General features: G+C 39.5%; 2 protein-coding genes across 4 annotated transcripts in view; one reads left to right on the top strand and one right to left on the bottom strand.

Moving 5' to 3' along the window:
• The window catches only part of CCNT1 (cyclin T1), a 36,217-nt gene extending 24,284 nt beyond the window's left edge, over positions 1 to 11,933 (bottom strand). For 2 of the 3 annotated variants that reach the window (XM_047740593.1, XM_047740595.1), the window contains exons 1-3: positions 11,404 to 11,933; positions 9,610 to 9,691; positions 2,325 to 2,453 (exon numbers count right to left, since the gene is read on the bottom strand). In XM_047740593.1, the coding sequence (XP_047596549.1) occupies positions 2,325 to 2,453; positions 9,610 to 9,691; positions 11,404 to 11,564 (372 nt within the window). In that variant the 5' untranslated portion in view covers positions 11,565 to 11,933. The remainder of the gene's footprint in view (positions 1 to 2,324; positions 2,454 to 9,609; positions 9,692 to 11,403) is intronic. The other variant, XM_047740594.1, reaches the window with a different exon arrangement.
• Positions 11,934 to 18,389: 6,456 nt separating this feature from the next.
• Positions 18,390 to 20,978, top strand: part of TEX49 (testis expressed 49) — a 30,684-nt gene continuing 28,095 nt past the window's right edge. Inside the window, exon 1 of the mRNA XM_047740600.1 lies at positions 18,390 to 18,786. Within this exon, the coding sequence (XP_047596556.1) occupies positions 18,708 to 18,786 (79 nt within the window). The 5' untranslated portion in view covers positions 18,390 to 18,707. The remainder of the gene's footprint in view (positions 18,787 to 20,978) is intronic.

The following is a 20,978-nucleotide window of genomic DNA, read 5'->3' as shown; positions in this document are numbered from 1 at the left end:
CCCCACTGAGTGGGGAGTCTGATGCGGAGCTTGATACCCGGACTCTGGAATCACGACCTGAGCTGAAGGCAGACACTTAGCAGACTAAGCCACCCAGGTGCCCCAATTTCACCTTCTTTTATATGAAGATTTTATTTCTAATGAAGATTTTAAATGAAGTTCAATGAAAAGTTAAAAATTTTTAATTATACATGACTCTACATGACTCCCTCTGTGTTTCTATTGGACAGCAATGGTCTAGAACTCTAGGTCAGAGAATGAGACTTGGGGCAGGAGTTAGATCTATAGTGTAGTGAACTTTCCACCTAGCTTTATGATCTTGAATCAAGTCCAATAAGGACTTAAATTATGCTAGTACTGCTTTCCATATAGTAAAGAAAATATCCTCCTCTAAGATACCCCATCTCACAAGGAAGAGAAACTCAGATGAGAAATTACATAAATATACCTTAGAGGAAAAAAAGTAAATTATTTTTTTGTTTTACTCTTAAAACAAAATTTTGTTTCATTTGGTCAGTCCTATGGACCAAGGGCATTTACTAGTCTAAAACCAAAATAAAAACCCAGGGCAGTAACTCTCAACAAGAGCTACTGCTATACCCAAGAGAAAACAAAGGGCAATCAAAATCCTGCTATGGGAAACAATTCACATAATTAGGGGCTATTATCAAAATAAAGGGGCAACTGGGTGGCTCAGCTGGGTAAGTGTCTGACTTGTGATTTCAGGTCAGCTTATGATCTCAGGGTTGTGGGAATCCACACTCTGCACGGAGTCTGCTTGAGATTCTCTCCTGCCCCTCCCTGCACTCTTTTCTCAAATAAATAAATCTATAAAAAACAAGCAACCAAATAACCCCCCCCCAAAGAACCACTTTCTCCAATATAATGAGAACAGGTAAATTTATCTATTTGATAAAAGATGACTCATGCATCCATCATAAGAGACTTAAATAATCTAGTAACAGAAATCCACAGTTTAAACACAAATGTCAGACATCAAAATTTCTCACAACTCATCACTCCCCAACAACAGACTTAAAAGCCAGGACAGAGTTTCCCTTCTTTAAGAAAGTCAAGGAAAGGGGCGCCTGGGTGGCTCAGTTGGTTGAGCGACTGCCTTCGGCTCAGGTCATGATCCCGGACTTCCAGGATCGAGTCCCGCATCAGGCTCCCAGCTCCTTGGGGAGTCTGCTTCTCCCTCTGGCCTTCTCCTCTCTCATGTTCTCTCTCACTCATTCTCTCTCAAATAAATAAAATCTTTAAAAAAAAAAAAAAAGTCAAGGAAGGATGGAAGGAAAAAAAGCTGTGTGTACATGCACAGGATAGAGGTTGACAGAACATATACTGAAATTATAATCAGCAGCATCCTGCCAGGAGGAAGGGAGATGAGCTTTAACTTTTACTACAAATGATTCTTGAATATTTGGGTTGTCTTTAACAAGCATATGTAACTTCTGCAATTTCTTTAAAAGTAAAAAAAAAAAAAAAAATTAAAAAATGACAGGACTCATTTTTCTGAAGAGTCCATAACAAAAATTTATTGGTAAGAATATTATTCATGGGACGCTTGGGTGGCTCAGTCGGTTAAGGGTCTGACTTTGGCTCATGTCATGATCTCAGGATCCTGGGATAGAGCCCCCACATCTAGCTTCCCATTGAGTAGGGGGTCTGCTTGTCCCTCTGCCCCACCCAGCTCATGGGCTCTTTCAAATAATTACAATCTTAAAAAAAAAAAAAAAAAAAAAAAAAAAAAAAAAGGAGGGGCACTTGGGTGGCTCAGTGGGTTAAAGCCTCTGCCTTCGGCTCAGATCATGATCCCAGGGTCCTGGGATCGAGCCCCACATAGGGCTCTCTCCTCAGCGGGGAGCCTGCTTTCCTCCTCTCTCTCTCTGCCTGCCTCTCTGCCTACTTGTGACCTCTGTCAAAGAAATTTTAAAAATCTTTAAAAAAAAAAAAAAGAGAGAGACAGAGAAGGGAGACTAAAATGGGAAAATATTTACATTATAATAAGTGGAAAAGACATAAAAATACATATGTGTGTAGCTATTCATAGAAAAGAACTGAGAAATAATAATGATCACTTACATATCCATGGTCCAAATTATACCTAGGTGATACATTTTCTTCTTTGTTTTTCTGTATTTTTCAATTTTACTATATGAATACAACTAACTTTTGCCATAGTTTCTGATGTTTTTTGTAAAGGAAAAATAAAAACTAAAAATTCAACAGGCCCCACTCAGACTTAAGTAAATCAAAGTTACAAAACTAAGCTACCATCAAAATAAATAAAGAAAAACAGATATGTGTAATGAATCCCCTACCTCACTCCTAGTATCAGGAAGTGATTCCTGCGGATGGAGACAAGCATGTGCTACCTTGATGACGTGTTCCAATTTTTTTGGTTGCTCCTCTACTTTAGCTGCTAGAAATAAGGCCGCTGGAGCCACAGACTGGATGGAAAGAAAATAAATTACATTAATTATTTATTCCTAGATCAAGGTAGATCTAAAAAAGACCTAAGTCTCAAACCAAATTCCCTGCTTGCCCCAACTTCATCACTTCTCAGTGATGCCTTTTCTCCTTAAAATGCCATCCCCTCTCATATCTGTTAATCTATATCCATCCACTCCCAAAAATCAACTGTTCAACAAACTCTCGTTGAAAGCAATCTATGTGAGAAACGACTAGACGTAAATAGTTGGTTTTCTATTTAAAATGAAGTTCTTTAAGTTTATATCATAACCCTCTATATACTTTTTTTCAAGGGGCAAATTGAAAGTAGATTAGTGATTGCCAGGGGCTAGAATAGGAAAATGGGAGTGACCATGAATGCATAAGAAGTTTCTTTCTGGGGCAATGTAAATTTTGTGGAATTAGACCATGGTGATGGCTGCATAACTTGGTGAATATATTAACCACCAGAGACTTGGGATACCTGGATGGCTCAGTTGGTTAAGTGTCCAATTCTTGGTTTTGGCTCAGGTCATGATCTCAGGGTCATGGGATCAAGCCCTATGCCCACCTCCTTCTCAGCAAGGAGGTGACTTGATTTTCTTTCCCCCCGCCTCTCCCTCCCCCTCTGCTTCTCCCCCTGCTCATGCGCAGTCTCTCTAAAAGAAACAAAATCTTTTAAAACAACAACAAAAACTCAGCGTACTGCAGACTTTAAAAGGATATATTTTATTGTATGTGAATCTTCTCGAGTATACTTATATATGGAGGGAACACAAATCTTATAAAAGGGAATCATAAAATAGTGTTATATTCAAGATGTTATATAAAGGCACACAGGGAAAAAAAAATCTCAAGCCAATACATAAGTAAACAACAAATTCAGTCACAAAACAATGTTAACAGATTAGAGCAATATAACATAAATGTAGCCTGGTGGGGATCTGAGAAATCTCAGAAGAAGTTCTACTGAATCTTAAGAATATTTCAATGAATCAAAGATGGCAATGGCAAGAACCAGGAGTCAAAGAAATATGATAAATAATTTTATATAATTTAAGTATCTATTTCACTTTACGGAGTAGAACTGATAGGCATTCTAATACTTCTTTATATCCTTGCTGCTATCTGCTATTTCGCTGGAAGAGATTTTTATCCACAAATCCAATTCACAGCAATAATTCTCTTCCTTCATGTTTGTTGCAGTTTTAAGCAGCAAACTCCATATATACTGCTAGACCTCAGGATAAACAAAGCAGAACCAGAGGAAGATAGGCATGAACAAGATGTGAGTAATCAGAGCATACTAAATTGAGGGGCGCCTGGGTGGCTCAGTCATCTGCTTTCGACTCAGATCATGATCCCAGGGTCCTGAGATCAAGCCCCACATCGGGCTCCCTGCTGGGCAGAGAGTGCTTCTCCCTCTCCCACTCCCCCTGCCTGTGTTCCCTCTCTCACTGTGTCTCTGTTAAATAAATAAATAAAATCTTAAAAACACACACTCTCAAATAAAATATTTAATAAAGGAAGGAAGGTCAGACGGACAGACATATCCAGTCCTAGGGAGGACTAAAAAGAGGAAAGAATGAAACTCATTAAAAGTTAATTTTAGGGGCGCCTGGGTGGCTCAGTGGGTTAAGCCGCTGCCTTCAGCTCAGGTCATGATCCCAGGTCCTGGGTTCGAGCCCCGCATCGGGCTTTCTGCTCAGCAGGGAGCCTGCTTCCTCCTCTCTCTCTGTCTGCCTCTCTGACTACTTGTGATTTCTCTCTGTCAAATAAATAAATAAAATCTTTAAAAAAAAAAAAGTTAATTTTAAAAAAGAAAAAAGAAATTAGTAATCCAGGCATTAAGAAATAAAGTTTAGAGTAGGCATTAGCAGTAGAAAAACGGGGGGAACCGCAGGCATGATTTTAGAAAATTAACGGGGCTTCACTAAATTTTTGTGTATGTATTTGTGTGCCAAGAAAAAAAATTCTAAAATGTCAACAGGATTTTCTCTGAGCAGTTAGCTACAGGAATATCATCATTTCCTCTTTTATTCTCTGTTTAAAAAAAAAAAAGATTTGGGGCGCCTGGGTGGCTCAGCGGGTTGGGCCGCTGCCTTCGACTCAGGTCATGATCTCAGGGTCCTGGGATCGAGCCCCGCATCGGGCTCTCTGCTCAGCGGAGAACCTGCTTCCTCCTCTCTCTCTGCCTGCCTCTCTGCCTGCTTGTGATCTCTCTCAGTCAAATAAACAAATAAAAAATCTTTAAAAAAAAAAAAAAAAGATTTTATTTATTTATTTGCCAGAGAGAGAGCAAGCACAAGCAGGGGGAGCAGCAGGAAGAGGGAGAGTGAGAAGCAGGCACCCACTAGCAGGGAGCCTAACTCAGGGCTCTGTCCCAGGACCCTGGGATCATGGGCTGAGCCAAAGGCACACACTTAACCGCCTGAGGCCACCCCCAGGTGCCCCTCTCTCTCTTCTTTCAATTTTATGATGACTATATAAAGAAAAAACAGTTAACACTCTAAAAATTAACAGGACTTTTTAACTGATAGGAAAAAGCAGAAAGGAAAAGAACTACTTAAAGACAACACTAAGATTTTTAGCCTACAACTTTGTCTTCAAGGAACTAACAATATATTCAAAAGGCACAAATTAAAATATGGTGTACAAACAATGGCTAAGAAGGCAAGGTAACAACTCATTAAGTGGAAGACTGCAAGAGGTAAATTTCAGTCTAATTTTTGCACAACCATGTAAATACTCATTGCTCCTCATGGAATCACTTACCAAGCCAGTTTACTCAAGCACGTTCCTATCAAAGGCAATTTCTAAGAGGAATTCTTATACCAGGTTAGAATCTAAGATCTTCTCCATTTTAAAAGAATAAAAATGCCACCTAGTATTTATTCGTTATGTACAGGCACTTTGTAAATTAATTCATTTAAATATTGGGGCGCCTAGGTGGCTCAGTGGGTTAAAGCCTCTGCCTTCAGCTCAGGTCATGGTCCCAGGGTCCTGGGATTGAGCCCCGCATCAGGCAGGGAGCTTGCTTCCCCCTCTCTTTCTCTGCCTGCCTCTCTGCCTACTTGTGATCTCTGTCAAGTAAATAAATAAAATCTTATATATACATATACATACACACACGCATATATATATATATATATATATATGCGTGTGTGTATGTATATGTATATATAAGAACTATGGGGGTGTCTGGGTGGCTCAGTTGGTTAAGTGTCCAACTGTTGATTTCAGCTCAGGTCATGATCTCAGGATCATGGGATCAAGCCCCAAGTTGGGACTCCTGGGCTTTGCACTCAATGAAGAGTCTACATGAGATTCTCTCTCCCTCTCCTTCTGCCCCTCCCCCACTACCACTCTCTCTAATAAACAAATAAATCTTATTAAGTACTCTAGGAGACAGGCACTATTACTGACTCCGAAGAGATGAGAAAACTGAGGCCTATGGTAACTTACCCAAAGCCATATAACTAGTAAACAGTTCACAAAATCCAAACCTAGACAGACATGTCTGACTCCAGAGCCCATTCTCTTAACCACTAAGCTTGACCCCTTAAGGATAAGCTAACCAGAATAAAATACACCCAATTAAATCTGTTAGGTATTAAAATACAGCATCCAATTTCATAATATATGAAATATTACATAAACACACCAAGTTGCTCACCATTAATTTTACACTCCCTCTTTTGAAAACATTTAAGACAGTACATTTAGAAATTCAATTCATGAGGTTAAATTTCTTCTAAAAAAAATACAATGCCAAAAAATAAATGAAAATTAATCATTTAATCATGTCCACTAAAGAAATAAAATTTATTTCCACTGGAAGACAAGCTCTCTATCCTCCAGGGTGCTGGAAATATACTTTATCTTCATCTGAGTGGTGGCTACATATACATACAATAATAATAATAATAATAATGCAAAAAGTTATCAAGTTGCACATTTCAGATTTTTGTGCTTTACCATTATACCTCAACAAAAATTTTTTAAAAGTTTTTAAAGGCAAGAGTTCTAGGCTTCAAAAGTCTATGAACAAAGTAATAGAACAAAATGAGGAAAGTATTCACAACACATGACCTACAGCCCTAACATATGGGAGCTCGTATAAATAAGAAAATCAGAATAAAAGAGGAGCAAAGAGAATCAAGTCAATTTTTAAGTTGATTTTTCAATTTCATAAGAACAATGACCTAAATAGGTTTAAGAAGCTTGACTTCACTAATTGAAAAAAAAGGCAAATTAAGAAAATAATTTAGAATGCCCTCTATCTTGTTCACCGCTGTATCCCAAGTGCACAAGTAGTTAAAACTTACTATTTCCTGATGTAATAAATACGTTATTTGTGAGGATGCAGAGACAAGGACCCTCTCTCACACTACTGGAAACAATGTATACGGATATAATCTTTCAATAAGGCAAACTGACAGAACAAAACAATGTATACTGATAAAATCTTTCAGTAGGGCAAACTGACACAACAAAACAATGTATACGGATACAATCTTTCAGTAAGGCAAATTGACAGGACAAAAATTTTTTAAATGCAGCCCTGTGGACACAGTAATTTTACCTATAAGAATTTATATCAAAATAATCATGTAAGTCACATAATATATGTACCAATATTATATAACATTACCTATAATTACTAAACTACAAACAACCCAAATATCCGCCAGTATGGAGGTGAAATAAATGGTAACAATACAAAGAAATACTATGTGGCCATTTAAAATACAGCTAACACTTGAACAACACTGGTTTGAACTGTGTCAGTCTACTTATATGCAGATTTTTCCTCTATAAATACAATACAGTACTATAACTGTATTTTGTCTTCCTCATGATTTTCTTAATATTTTCTTTTCTCCAGCCTATTTTTTGGTAAGGATACAGTATATGATACATATAACATACAAATATGTGTTAACTGTGTTATTGGTAAGGCTTCTTGCTAGTTAACTTTCTGGGGAGTCAAGAATTACATGTGGATTTTCAACTGTGTAGAGGTAGGTACCCCAACCCCTACCTCGTTCAAAGGTCAACTGTAATGAAAAACCACTATGAAAAGATATCCAATATATACTGTTAACTAATAAAGGCAATTCACATAATAGTAGTATAATCAGAAATTATTTTTTAACAGAAATACATAAATACTAGGTATTTACACACAAAAATGCCCAAGACACTATATGACAAAACATTTATCAATGGTTAACCCTGGAGGGTGGGATTACAGAGGATCTTTCACTTTCTACATTATACATTTCCATATTAATTTTTACAATAAGCATTTATTACCTTTATGATGAGAAAAAAATAACATGAAAAATGCACAGGAGCTTGATAGGACAAATATCAATGCTACAACAATGTATTAAGTCCTCTCAAATTTGAACTTGGATTTATCACTTCTTAAAACTAAGATATTAAAGGGTGGTATTTTTGATCTGTTCCAGAATGTGCCTAAAATCAATTCTCTAGAGAGGATCGACAATCCCAAATTTTAAAAGTCACTGTATTTTGGAAAAGGTCATGTCATCCACTGGAATCTCTCTATATTTATTGGATAATTACCAGTTCATTCATTCATTCATTCAAGTTTACTGAAGGTACTTCAGAGGATACACAGAAAAGTGAGTCTCTGTCCTTGCTAAGCTTAATACACAGGAAACAAGGAAAAATATAACTTAAAAGATATAAGCAGGAGAAGTATATAATATACATGTGCACAAAGTGGACAAACGGATTTGAGATGTATTTCATCCTAGATTTCAAATCTTTACCATTATGAAAGGGAAGACATGAAGAACATTCAGAATTGGCAAGACAGCTATGGACTTCCTCCTCAAATTTCATTCTTTATCCACTACCTTCTATTATAGAGCTATCAGACAGATATCCTCATTAAATGCTTTTCTCTGTCTTAATAAACTTGCTTCTTGCAATCAGTGGTAGGGCATGGCTGGAGGTAAGAGGTCTACTGGTAGGAGAAAGCCAAGCTGACTGGATAAAAATTGGGAATACTTAATCCACAGATCCAAAGGGTTTCCAGTACAGTTACTCCCAATACTGAGTATGCCAACTTATATTACAAGAGCACTATCTAGCTTCACAGATTCTCTTTCCATGGCATTAAAAAAAAAAAGAGCTCAGGGGCGCCTGGGTGGCTCAGTGGGTTAAGCCTCTGCCTTCAGCTCAGGTCATGATCTCAGGGTCCTGGGATCGAGCCCCACATCGGACTCTGCTCAGCAGGGAGCCTGCTTCCCCCCTCTCTCTGCCTGCCTCTCTGCCTGCTTGTGATCTTTCTCTGTCAAATAAATAAATAATTTTTTTTTTTTAAAGAGCTCAAAGCCTATCATCCTAAGGGTAAGTCTTAAACACTTTTCTTCAAAACACAACCTTTCTTTAAAAAAAAAAGGGGGAAGAAATATTTGACTCACAAACCCATCTTAAGTATTCATCAAGTTTAGCCCTATTACCTTGTGATTTAATTAAACAAATATAGTCTTACCTGCAACCGGGATATCACTATGTACTCACTTCAAAGTCATTTATAATAATGTTAAATAGGACCATTTCAGGTATCAAAACCGAAAATAGCACTATTTACAATTCTGTCCAGGAAAAAAAAATCCCTTTATTACTATTATTTTCTTCTTCCTGTCTTAAAAGTCGCCCCCCATCATCACATAATGTGTTTTCCCTCTCTAACCAGTCACTGATTGCAATTCTATCAAAGATTTTTAGAAAATCGAAATCACTTACATTCACTTGTTTTCCTGTGGCTACATTACTATTTACCACTTCAAAAGTTACACTTAAATTAAGCATCATCTCCCTTTTAATGCTCCTCTCCCAACCCAAAAATGGTGGTGTTCAATTATCGATTTCTTTATTAGAGAATCCATCTATCCTAAAGATGCACTAAACCTACCAAATAACTAACCAGACAGGTTACTGAAAAACTGGAAGACTGGATTCAGGGTGACACACAATGAAAGTGATCAATCCTATTTTCTAAATTTCAAATCCCAGTTCAGCAACATAGATCAACCTCCTCACCCCCCACACACAGGAAGCTGCTGGAATCGATCACAAAATGATTACACTATACAAAATAGTAATAATACTTACATTTCGATGGAACTGTGTAAAGGACTGAATCATGTAGAATCGATGCATGTATACTATAGCAGTGTTGATAGTCAATTGTGAGCTATAATGTTAAAGTTAAGGCCCCAAAACAGGCAGGCAGAACAACTCCCAAAAATACAGCCTATATATCCTCCCAAAAGGACCATGCAGTTAAGCACAGTACATGGTTCTAAATGAAAATCATACTTACTTTTCCAAATTAAAGAGCAAATCTGTTTCCTTTCACCAAATTATTAACCACCAACTGACGCTTAACATAATGCCTTACCCACAACCGGTATTCAGTATGTAAATCTGCTGAACTGATAACAACCAAGCTTCTTAGCATGTGTGGATCAAGGAATATAAAAAATTTATGTAGACCTAAACCTGTCACTTGCCTCCTGAAAATCCTGCTGTGATGATCCATTAGCTCAGGATATCTCTTCACGTGACTTATAACACCCTCCCTGATCTGGCCCCTAGGTATGTCTCTACTATCTACTCACTTTCTAAGCTCCAAAAATTAACTTTTCAGTCCCCCTTGTGCGTGGCAACTAAGCCTTCTCATATGGTGATCCCTGGGAGAAGAAACACTGTGGAATGATTTGATACTCATTCACTGACAAAATTTTAAATGCCTTACTTCTAAAGACCTCAGAGACAATGTGGGTTATTCAGGGAAGAGGTTGTGGTCCGAAGATGTCAACAACCTTAATAACAACACACACATAAAAAAGGGCTAGTTGTACTAAAACAGAATTTCAAACAGGAAATTTAACTTAGTACTGACCTAATGCTTGGGAAACAAATCAAATATCCTCAATAAATAGGACACCTCTTTTGAGGTGAGCACAACTTTAAGCCATTACAGCCAGCCACACACTATAATAGGAGCTTCACCCAAAAATAATTTTTCATTTCCAGAGTGGAAAGAACTTTATTAACTACATAAGCTTTCTCTGCTACAAAGTGAGCATATTTTCTGACAAAAAATACTTGAAGGGGGGGGGATCACTAAATTATCTGATCTTTGAAATATAAAGAAAACAAGTACACATCAGAACTGAGTAAGTTAAAAACTCAACATTCTGTAAACGGTTTTTTAAAACATTAGATCCCTGGGTCTATATCCTTACAAACAGAAACTGACATCCTTCCTTCCTCTGAAATTCTGTAAGTTTTACAGTAGCTACCATCTGAACATGAGTGCCAGGCATTTTCTTAGGTACAGAATTTACATGCAAGAGTTATCACTCCATTTTACAGACAAGAAAACCAAGAATTTGACAGGTTTCTTAAACAGCTAGTAAGTGGAAGGAACGATTTTGAACCATAGCTGGAGCATTAATTCTAGGCCACCCTCTCTTAAGACCTACAGGTCCTGAATTTCTCAAAACTGTCTTTACACACTAAGTTCAAAAAGCAGCCATCAACAGTGAAACCTCCACCAAACCCCTGGGGAATAGCAGAAAAGTACTATCTCTAAGTCACCAAACCAGGAGACCAGAACACAACGAAATGGGACCAGGAACGGCTGGTTAAAACACAAAGCTGCGAAGGATACGAATTCCCAGCAACGCTGGTGGCACTGGTGAGCGAGCGGGAAATTAACTCCGCCTCGCTTCCGTGGCGCAACACTGAACTTCAGCCCGCCCCATCGGAGGCTCTCTCACCTAGACATTCAGCCCCTGCCCACCTCCTCTCTCTTCCGTCCCTGACAGAGCCTGAAGCCTTGAAGCCCTAGCAAGGCGGGTCTGACTCCAAGGCCGGAGGCCTAGGCCGCAAGGATACACGTTAAGACGTTGTCCCATGTCCTGGAGCAGATTGGCCGCCTGCTGGCGATTAGAAAGTTCTTTATCTGGGTCCAGGCCAAAACGACGGGATGGGCTATTTTCCAGTTGTTCTCGAGTAAAATACCACCGTTTGTTGTTGTTCTTCCTCTCTCCCTCCATAGTGCTTCAACCAGAAGGCAGCGGCGGAGGCTGCAAGCACTTCCCAGCGTCACCTAAGCGGCGACACACATCCGCTGTGCGGGGGCAACCGCGACGTGACGAACTTCCGCTAAAATGTGGACGGCTAGGTTGTGACAGGCTTCCGCAAAGGAGGGCTAGTTGAAGAGTCTATATCCGGAATGGACCTCGCGACAACCTGTAGCCGAGTTAACAGCCAGTAGGCGACCAGGAAAGACCTTGAGTCTAGGACGCAGGCGCCAGTCATGTGACCCTTGGGAGGCGGGGTGGGGGTAGAAGTTCTCGCTCGAAACCACGTTTCCTCGCGCGAGAGCGGGGTTTAGCTTTCGCGTGGTGGACGAGGTGGCGAGTCGACTGTTGTGGCGGGATAAAGCGCCCGCCCACGCGCCCCTCGGCGGTTTCTTGGAGAACTTCGTCTGTAGCGGAGGTGACGGTAGAAAATGAGGGAGATCACGAACTTGACAGAGAACAGGTGAGACTGTCAAAAACAGAAAAAAGTGATCAGAGAGTGGCCCTAACGTATATCGCAATATAAAGCAAGTAGAAAGCTCTTAACGTTGTTGTTGTTGTTAACCGCCCATTTGCAAAGCTTTTTACAACGTTTACCTAAAGCCTTGAAAAAAGTCCTGTGCTTCGCCACAGTGATTCAACGTGAGGAAATGAAATTTAATTCACAATGTTTAGTGATTACCATGTTCCAGGCACACTATTGATACACTATTTCATTTAAAAGACACAACCCCAAGAGGTAGTAACGTTTCAACCCCCGTTCTGTAGAGAGCGAACTAAAGCTGCTCCTTTGTGGAAAGCTTCTACCTCCACCTTGCACACCTAAGAACTTGAAAGTTCCCGTCCTCCATCAAGAAATTTCCCAGCGGAACGCCTGATGCCTGTTTGATCCTGGGCAAGATACCTAACCTCTTTGTGCCTCTTATATATAAATGTAAATGATAACGCTAGTACCTACATTTTAAGTTGTGGGAAGGACTAAATGAAGCTATAATTAATTAAAATCCTTTGTAATAGTACCTGGCACCTAGGAACATCGAAAACATTCAGTAAATATTATCAGAGTCTTTATTATATTAAAATTGAGATGTATCCATGGCACCTACCTAATACAGTCCTGGCCCTAGTAGTCAATAAATATTTGTCAAATAAATGGTTACAGCACCCTGCAAGGAAGAAACCAGGGCTTGGGGAAATTAAGTAGTTTGCCCTATGCTGCACTGCTTGTAAGTGTTGATTTTTAAATCAGGTCTAATTCCATTGTTCTTTCCATTCTAGCAAACTGTATTCTTGCTTTTCTGAAACAATTTACCTTGATTAAATTGGGATAGTATTAGAATCCTTTGTCTTTCATAATATTTTGAGTTTTTTCCATTTTAGACATGGCTGCTCCCACTCAGTTTGATTCTGATTCATTCTCAGACATATTTCCTTCCATTTCAGGCCCTCCTTTGCCCTATACTACCTATAATTAGCATTAGCTACATTTTACTCCAGAAAAATTGAGGTTCAGGAAGATTTAAATGACTTATTTCAGGTTACAACATGTTAAAAAATAATGATTTCAAACATCTAACTAATGTCACAGGTGTGTTCCTTTTAATAGAATAAGCATTTTTTTAAAATTATGTAGTCATTATAATCTCTTAAAGATTTGATTTACTTGGGGCGCCTGGGTGGCTTAGTGGGTTAAAGCCTCTGCCTTGGGCTCAGGCTCTCTGCTCAGCCGGGAGCCTGCTTCCCTTCCTCTCTCTGCCTGCCTCTCTGCCTATTTGTGATCTCTGTCAAATAAATAAATAAAATATTAAAAAAAAAAGATTGATTTACTTCTTTGAGAGAAAAAATGAGCTGGGGGGAGGAGCAGAGGGAGATGGAGAAGCAGACTCCCTGCTGAGCAGAGAGCCAGATGCAGGCTCAAACCAGGGACTCTGGGATGATGACCTGTGCCAAAGGCAGACATCTAACTGAGCTACCCAAGTCCCAATTATATTGTCTTTTTTTTTTTTTAAGATTTTATTTATTTATCAGAGAGAGAGAGGAAGAGAGAGCGAGCACAGGCATACAGAGTGGCAGGCAGAGGCAGAGGGAGAAGCAGGCTCCCTGCCGAGCAAGGAGCCCGATGTGGGACTCGATCCCAGGACTCTGGGATCATGACCTGAGCCGAAGTCAGCTGCTTAACCAACTGAGCCACCCAGGCGTCCCTATATTGTCTTTTAAACAACCAAAATTATTTCTCCCAGAACCCTCTTGCCTCTTTCCCTGACCTTTGTTTGGTTCTCCATTTTTATTTTAAACATTTTATTTTTCTGGGAGAGAGCATTCGAGCAGGGGGACAGGGAGAGGGAGAAGCAGACTCCCTGCTGAGCAGAGAGCCTGACCCAGGGGCTCAATCCTAGGAACCTGGCATCATGACCTGCGCCAAAGACAGACGCCTAACCATCTGAGCCACCCAGGTACCCCTGGTCCTTCATTTAAACTCTTGGATTGACAGCTCCATTTTGAATTTGCTGTCCTGGATGCGTATACCAATTTTCCAAGAACAAGTTCTGGTATCTGTTAAGCTCTAGGCAATGCGGGTGGTAATCAGTGGCTATCCTGCCATACAGAAGACCAGGACCTGTGTAACTCAGAGAAAGGAAATATTGTTTGAGAGGATAAATATTTGAAAGTAGGAGGCAGTATAACAATTGCTAAACAAGAGTTTTGAATCAGGCCTGGATTCAAATCCCAGCTATTCTTTTTTTTTTTTTTTAAACCCTTGACTATTTCTATGTGTACAGTTTCATAGTATCAGGTATATTCAAATTGTTATGTAACAGATCTCCACAACTTTTTCATTTTGCAAACCTGAAACTTTATTTCTTTTTTTTTTTTTTTTTTAAGATTTTATTCATTTCATTTGACAGACAGAGATCACAGGTAGGCAGAGAGGCAGGCAGAGAGAGAGAGGAGGAAGCAGGCTCCCCGCCGAGCAGAGAGCCCGATGCGGGGCTCGATCCCAGGACCCTGGGATCACGACCCGAGCCAAAAGCAGAGGCTTTAACCCACTGAGCCACCCAGGCGCCCCTGAAACTTTATTTCTATATGCTTCATTTCCCCCTGGTCCCAGCCCTGACAACCTTTGTGTTTCTGTGAGTTTGACTGCTTTAGATCTCTTACATAAGTAGAATCATACAGTGTTTGTCTCTGTGACTGGCTTATTTCACTTAATATAATATCCTTAAAATTCCCAGGTATTCTTTTAACTACCTTGTGATTTTTTTAATAGATTTTATTTAATCATTAGAGAGGGAGGGGGGGAGTGGCATAGCAGAGACACTTTATCTACTGAGCAGGAAGCCAGACATGGGTCTTGATTTTAGGACCCCAAGATCACAGCCCGAGCTGAAGGCAGACACTTAACTGACTGAGCCACCCAGGGTCCCTTAGCTGTGTGATCTTAAATGTCATCTCTGGATCTTGACGGGACACCATCAGGCACAATAGGTGTTCAGTACATATTTATTGTCAAAATAATTTCTTTCCAACATTTATATAGTCTCCAGATTAAAACACGAGAAGATGGTTTGCCATTTGTAACGATTCCCAAATCCACATTCATTTGGTGTCCTATGATAGCTTGAAATCGACCATGGTATGGGTATACAGGTAAATTATGAATAACCAGCTATCCAGAAAATAATTGTATGTGTATGTATACATACATAAGTTCAAACATGAACATAAATGTGTAGCACACATAAAAAATACAGTATATGATCTTTATTATAAATTTCCTATAGCCAGTTGATTCTCACAGAATGCTTTCACTCAGTTTTGCCAACTTCTTGATTCAAGAACCAACCTGTGATTACATCTGACAAATGAGAATAGGGTTTTTTTCCAAAGATTTATTTATTTCAGAGAGGGAGAGCAAGCACACATACAAATGAGGGAGGAGAAGGGGGAGAGAGAGAGAGGGAGAGAATCCCAAGTAGATTCCCTACTGAGCATAGAGCCCCATGCAGAGCTCAATCTCAAGACCCTGAGATGATGCCATGACCAGGGCCAAAATTAAGAGTCAGAAGCCTAACTGACTGAGCAACCCAGGCACCCCAGCAAATGAGAATAGTTTTGACTCTTTTTTGACATTTTAATTTGCATTAATCAGTAAGATAAAAGTGAAATAAGGGGCCAAGCGTGGAACCTGCTCAAGATTCTCTCTCCCTCTCCCTCTGCTCCCCCCCAAAAAATGAGACAATGAGACTTATGTTGGAACTTCACTTATTTGTCAGTGACTTGAGCAACATCTTTGCTGAATTGGATAATCGTTTTTGAAACTGGAAGAACCTTTCAATTCTTTGTGCTCTTGACGATGTAATGGGCATAGACATGATATATTTTTAAACTTAATCTACATTATTTACATACTATCGCTTAAGTCTAGTCAAAATAAATCAAGCTTTTGTTTGCAGCATTTACCATTTCTGTAGTCTAAATTCTCCCATTATGGCCAATTTCAAGCTACCAACATGACATCACAGAGCATGGACGTGGGATGAGATGAACGAACCATCACATAGTATTTCCACCATATAGATACAATAGACAGGGACTTCTGGTTTCCAGTCCAATATGTAAAGAGCTTGGAAGTCATTGCTCCTATTTTTATAACAGCAACAACAACAACAAAACCTGCATAAACTGAAAATCAACAACCCTTGTTAGATTAAGCAGAGCATTAAGGGGACAGGGTAGACCTCCACCACAAAAACTGGAGAAACAGGCAGAATCAGAAAAGGCAGAACAGAGACCCATGGCTTATTGAGACCAAAAACTACTATTGAAACCAGCAACTGGTAGGAATACATGAAAGGCAGTTGACTAATTGGTGGAGACTAAACTTGGCCTAGGTTGAGAGACTTGGAAAAAACAACAACAACAAAAACAACAACCAGCAGAGGTGCACCTGGGGGACTCAGTCAGTTAAGCATCTGCCTTCCGGTCATGATCCCAGGGTCCTGGGATTAAGACCCACATTGGGCTCTGTGGGGAGCCTGCTTCTCCCTCTCCCTGCTGCTTCCCCTGCTTGTACTCTGTCTCTCTGTCAAATAAATAAATAAAATCTTTAAAAACAAAACAAAACCTCTTGAGGGCCCCTGCACTTTCATGAGTTTTACTTCCAGGAGCCCCATAGTTCTTACTGTGAAGATTGGAGAAAAATCCCCTGTCCTTCTGGAAGGGAAAGGGAAAAAAGAGCTACTTGGGAATAGACCCAGAGCATTCAGTTGTCCTTAACAAAGGACTGTCCTCAATGGAAGCTATTTAACAGAGCCTAGCCAATATAGGAAAAGCAAAATAACCAACTCTAGCATTTGTGAAGGTCGCAGTCCGGAGGGGACACAAGCTCACTAAAAAACTGAGACCTGATAGGATTATAAAGCACTTTCTCCACCCACCCTCCCTTACCAACACATCGGTAGGTCTCCTATATAATAACAGGTGATTATAACAAAAGAACTACAGACTCAGACCCTATTTTTTTTTTAAAGATTTTATTTATTCACATCACAAGTAGTCAGAGAGGCAGGCAGAGAGAGAGGAAGGAGGAAGCAGGCTCCCTGCTGAGCAGAGAGCCCGATGCAGGGCTCAATCCCAGGACCCTGAGATCATGACCTGAGCCGAAGGCAGAGGCTTTAACCCACTGAGCCACCCAGGTGCCCTCAGACCCTATTTAAATAGGAGTCTGAAAGGAAACCCAAAGACAACAGGGGAGACAAAGACATCAGAGGAAATTTTAGCCTGTGATACCTATAGCCATAATAAACAGGAAATAGCACCTGAACTCCCAAACAGATAAATGTAAAACATCCATTCCTTTTACTTAATGTATCATGTGTATCTTTCTACAAAAAAAAAAAAAAAATTTTAAATTTAAAAAAAAAAAAAAATATATATATGGAATGCTAAAAGGCAAAAAATGCAGTCTCAAGACAAAGCAAGTATCAGAACCAGAGTCATATATGGCGGAAATTTTTGAATTGTCAAAATGGGAATTTAACTGATTAATATGCTAAGGACTCTAATGGAAAAAGTGGACAACATGCAAGAATAGGTGAGTAATGAAGCATGGAAATGAAAACTAAGAGTCAAAAGGAAATGTTGGGAATTAAAAAAAACCTATTACAGGGGTGCCTGGCTGGCTCAGTCACTAGAATGTGTGACTCTTGATCTTGATCTCACGAGTTCAAGCCCCATGTTGGGCCTAGAGCTTACTTTAAAAAAAAAAAAAAAAAAAACTGTAAAGGAAATGAATGCCTTTGATGGGCTTATCAATACACTGGACACAACCAAGGAAAGAAACAGTGAGTTTGAAGATTTGTCAACAGAAACTTCCCAAACTGAAAAGCAAACAGAAAAAAGAATAAAAATAACAGAATATACACATACAATAGATAAAACTTCATGAGCATAAATAATAGTAAAATAATTAGGAAGAGATGAGTTTTTAGTATTTACTACCTTTACTTTTCATATGATTTATTTAATTGTAAGTTTTGATAATTTTAAACAACCATCTTGTAAAACTCCCGAAAATTTAAGAGGCAGCTCAAAAATCAGTATGAACTGGTTCAGCACACCACTGCTTGAAATAACTTAAAGACTCATCGGAAATACCATATTCACATTTAAATACTGTTTGTTTCCATTATATGCTGAACACTATGCTAAGAAATTTGCGTACATTATCATTTAATTCTCATAACTCTGAGATAGATACCATTGCCATTTTTTAAAATAAACAGAGGCTTAACCTATTCAAACTCAGATACTGAGAGTATGGCAAAAGTAATATGTGAGCCCAAGTCAGTGCTCTTTCTATTCACTGCCTTCTGAAACTTACAGTATAAAAAAGACTGGTGCAAGAAAAAAAGGGTAACTGGCTCTTGATTCCTCCATTTTTCTGAAGTTATTTAGCCCAGTCCCACTCCAGCTCTACTGTGAACCCATAAATCCTGTGTCTCCTTAGGTAAAGGGAGTGTTAGTCATAGTAATTCATAGGGCATTACCATAGTTACCAAACAGACTCCAGTGCTCCAGCCTAAACATTCCAGAAGACGACAGGGAGGAGCTGAGATGGCCTTCTTCAACTTATATCTATTGGGATATCAAAATTCCTTTCGGGACAAGAAAAGGGACACAACTGAAGAAACAAGTAAGGGGAATTTGGGTAGAGGCTTAAAAGAGCTGCTTCTTGGCCGTTTCTTTTTCTACCTTGTGTTAGAGCTTTATCACCCATAATTAACAATTACACCAGTCACCAGCTAAAATTACAGAGTACAGAGATTATCCATTGAGTTTCCCTCTTCTGTCATTTAATATCCTTATTAAGACATTCAACCTGTTCAACTGAATAAATGTTCATTATTATCCATTTGCTCATTTAGTTAACATTTACTAAAAACAGTTTTGTGCCGGATTTCTGTTGGTGACTGGGGACAGATAGGATAAGGTCTCTGCCATAAAGTGGCCCTAAAGATAAATATGCAAACAAAAAATTTGCAGTATAATGTATGAATAAATTAAATATGGAATACTGTGGGACCACAAAAGAGGAAATACCTGATGCTATTGGATTTGAATGAGCACAGGAGAATCCTTTAGGAAAGACTTCGCACAGAATGCTGCCAGGATGATGGGAATTTGCCAAGTAGACCAAAAGAGAATATTGCACAGACAAAGGAACAGAGAGTTGAGAGAGCCATATTCACTGAACTCTTTAAGTCCTTGGGTACAGATAAAGTGTAAGACAGGTGCCGGGAAGTAAGCCTTATAAACTTGGCAGGGGCCAGGAAATTGAGGATGCTGTTATCCATGCTAAGCATTTTAATTTTATAGGGAACCACTGAAGGATTTTTAATGGGCAATGGTAAATATCTGATTATATTATCCCACAATGCCTAGCAATACCTAATACATAATGCTCTAATGTTCCAATACATAGAGATTTAATAAATACTTGTAGGTAAGTAAATTAATAAATGATATTTGAATGACTAAAACAGGAAGTTAGAGGAGGCTTTGGAGATGTGACGATTGGTTAAGGTCTTAAAAGATAAATTGTCTGAGGGACGCCTGGGTGGCTCAGTCGGTTAAGTGTCTGCCTTCGGCTCAGGTCATAATCCTGGGGTCCAGGGATGGAGTCCCACATCGGGCTCCCTGCTCAGCGGGGAGCCTGCTTCTCCCTCTGCCTGCTCTGCCTGCCGCTCCCCCTGCTTGTGCTCTCTCTCTGACAAGTAAATAAAGTAAAACAAAAGATAAATTGTTTGAAAGCACAGAAATGGAGGAGAAAGGTATTTTGGACAGAATGGAGAACATAAGTGAAGGAAATTAAGTGTTGGCAGGTACTAAAGCAAAGTTTTATTGGGGTGAAGGTACGGGGTGACTGGTAAGTATAAAACACAAAGATTGAGAGAGACTAGTATAGAACTCTATTAGGTACAATATATCCTTTTTCTAATGACAACAAAGCAGCTGTTTTACATATGCAGCTTTCAGGTAAGGTTTGTACAAAGGGTCCCACTGGTGGACCCTAGAAATCCCTTAATAGCCCCACACCTGCCCTCCCCCGCTGGCCGCCACCCATCCCAGCATTATGCCATGGGCTGCTATTGTCTCCAAATAAGGAGCTCTTCACCTTCTCTCAGAGAAATCTGGCCTATTCCATAAATCTTCCTTATTCTAAGATTAGGCCTCTCCTGGCTGCTCCAACTCTGCCTGCCCCTACTAGATGGGACTTCTCACTATGAGAGAACTAAGCACCAAGCATGGGTTTTTCCTACCCAGTTTGCTACCTAAACTAGTAAACAAAACCGTATACCAATCCAAAGAGGTCTGAGTTTCATTTCTAATTAATTTTGCCATAGGCTAGGCAGAGAGAAAGACTTCGCTTTACAAAACTATGGGGTAATAGGGACACCTGGGTGTCTTAGTAGGTTGAGCACCCAACTCCTGATTTCAGCTCAGGTCATGATCTCAGGGTCTTGAGATCAAGCCCTATATTGGGCTCTGTGCTCAGCAAAGAGTCTTCTTGAGATTCTCTGCCCCTCCCCCCGTATACTCACTTGCATGCACATATTTTTTAAAAATAAAACTATGGGGGTAATAGGAAAGTATCCTGTTATCATCTGCTTGCCCAATTTTTTTCATGCCACTGGCAGACTATCAGAGACTGGAGGTTTGGCCAAACAGTTGGCCTAAGATGTAAGGTTAAAAGGAAGACTAGACATCAAATTTGTCACCCCTACATTTTTCCCCCTCCCCTGTCAATTTTATACTCTCTGCTTACCATAAGATTTAGACAGAGGAGGTCCACTTGCTAACTTCTATTTAAAAATCCAAAATTTT

The sequence above is a fragment of the Lutra lutra genome, chromosome 8 (genome assembly GCF_902655055.1).
Source record: "Lutra lutra chromosome 8, mLutLut1.2, whole genome shotgun sequence".
NCBI classification, from domain to species: domain Eukaryota; kingdom Metazoa; phylum Chordata; class Mammalia; order Carnivora; family Mustelidae; genus Lutra; species Lutra lutra.
The sequence above is the reverse complement of the archived record's forward strand: the minus strand, read 5'-3'. Positions and strand labels throughout refer to the sequence as shown.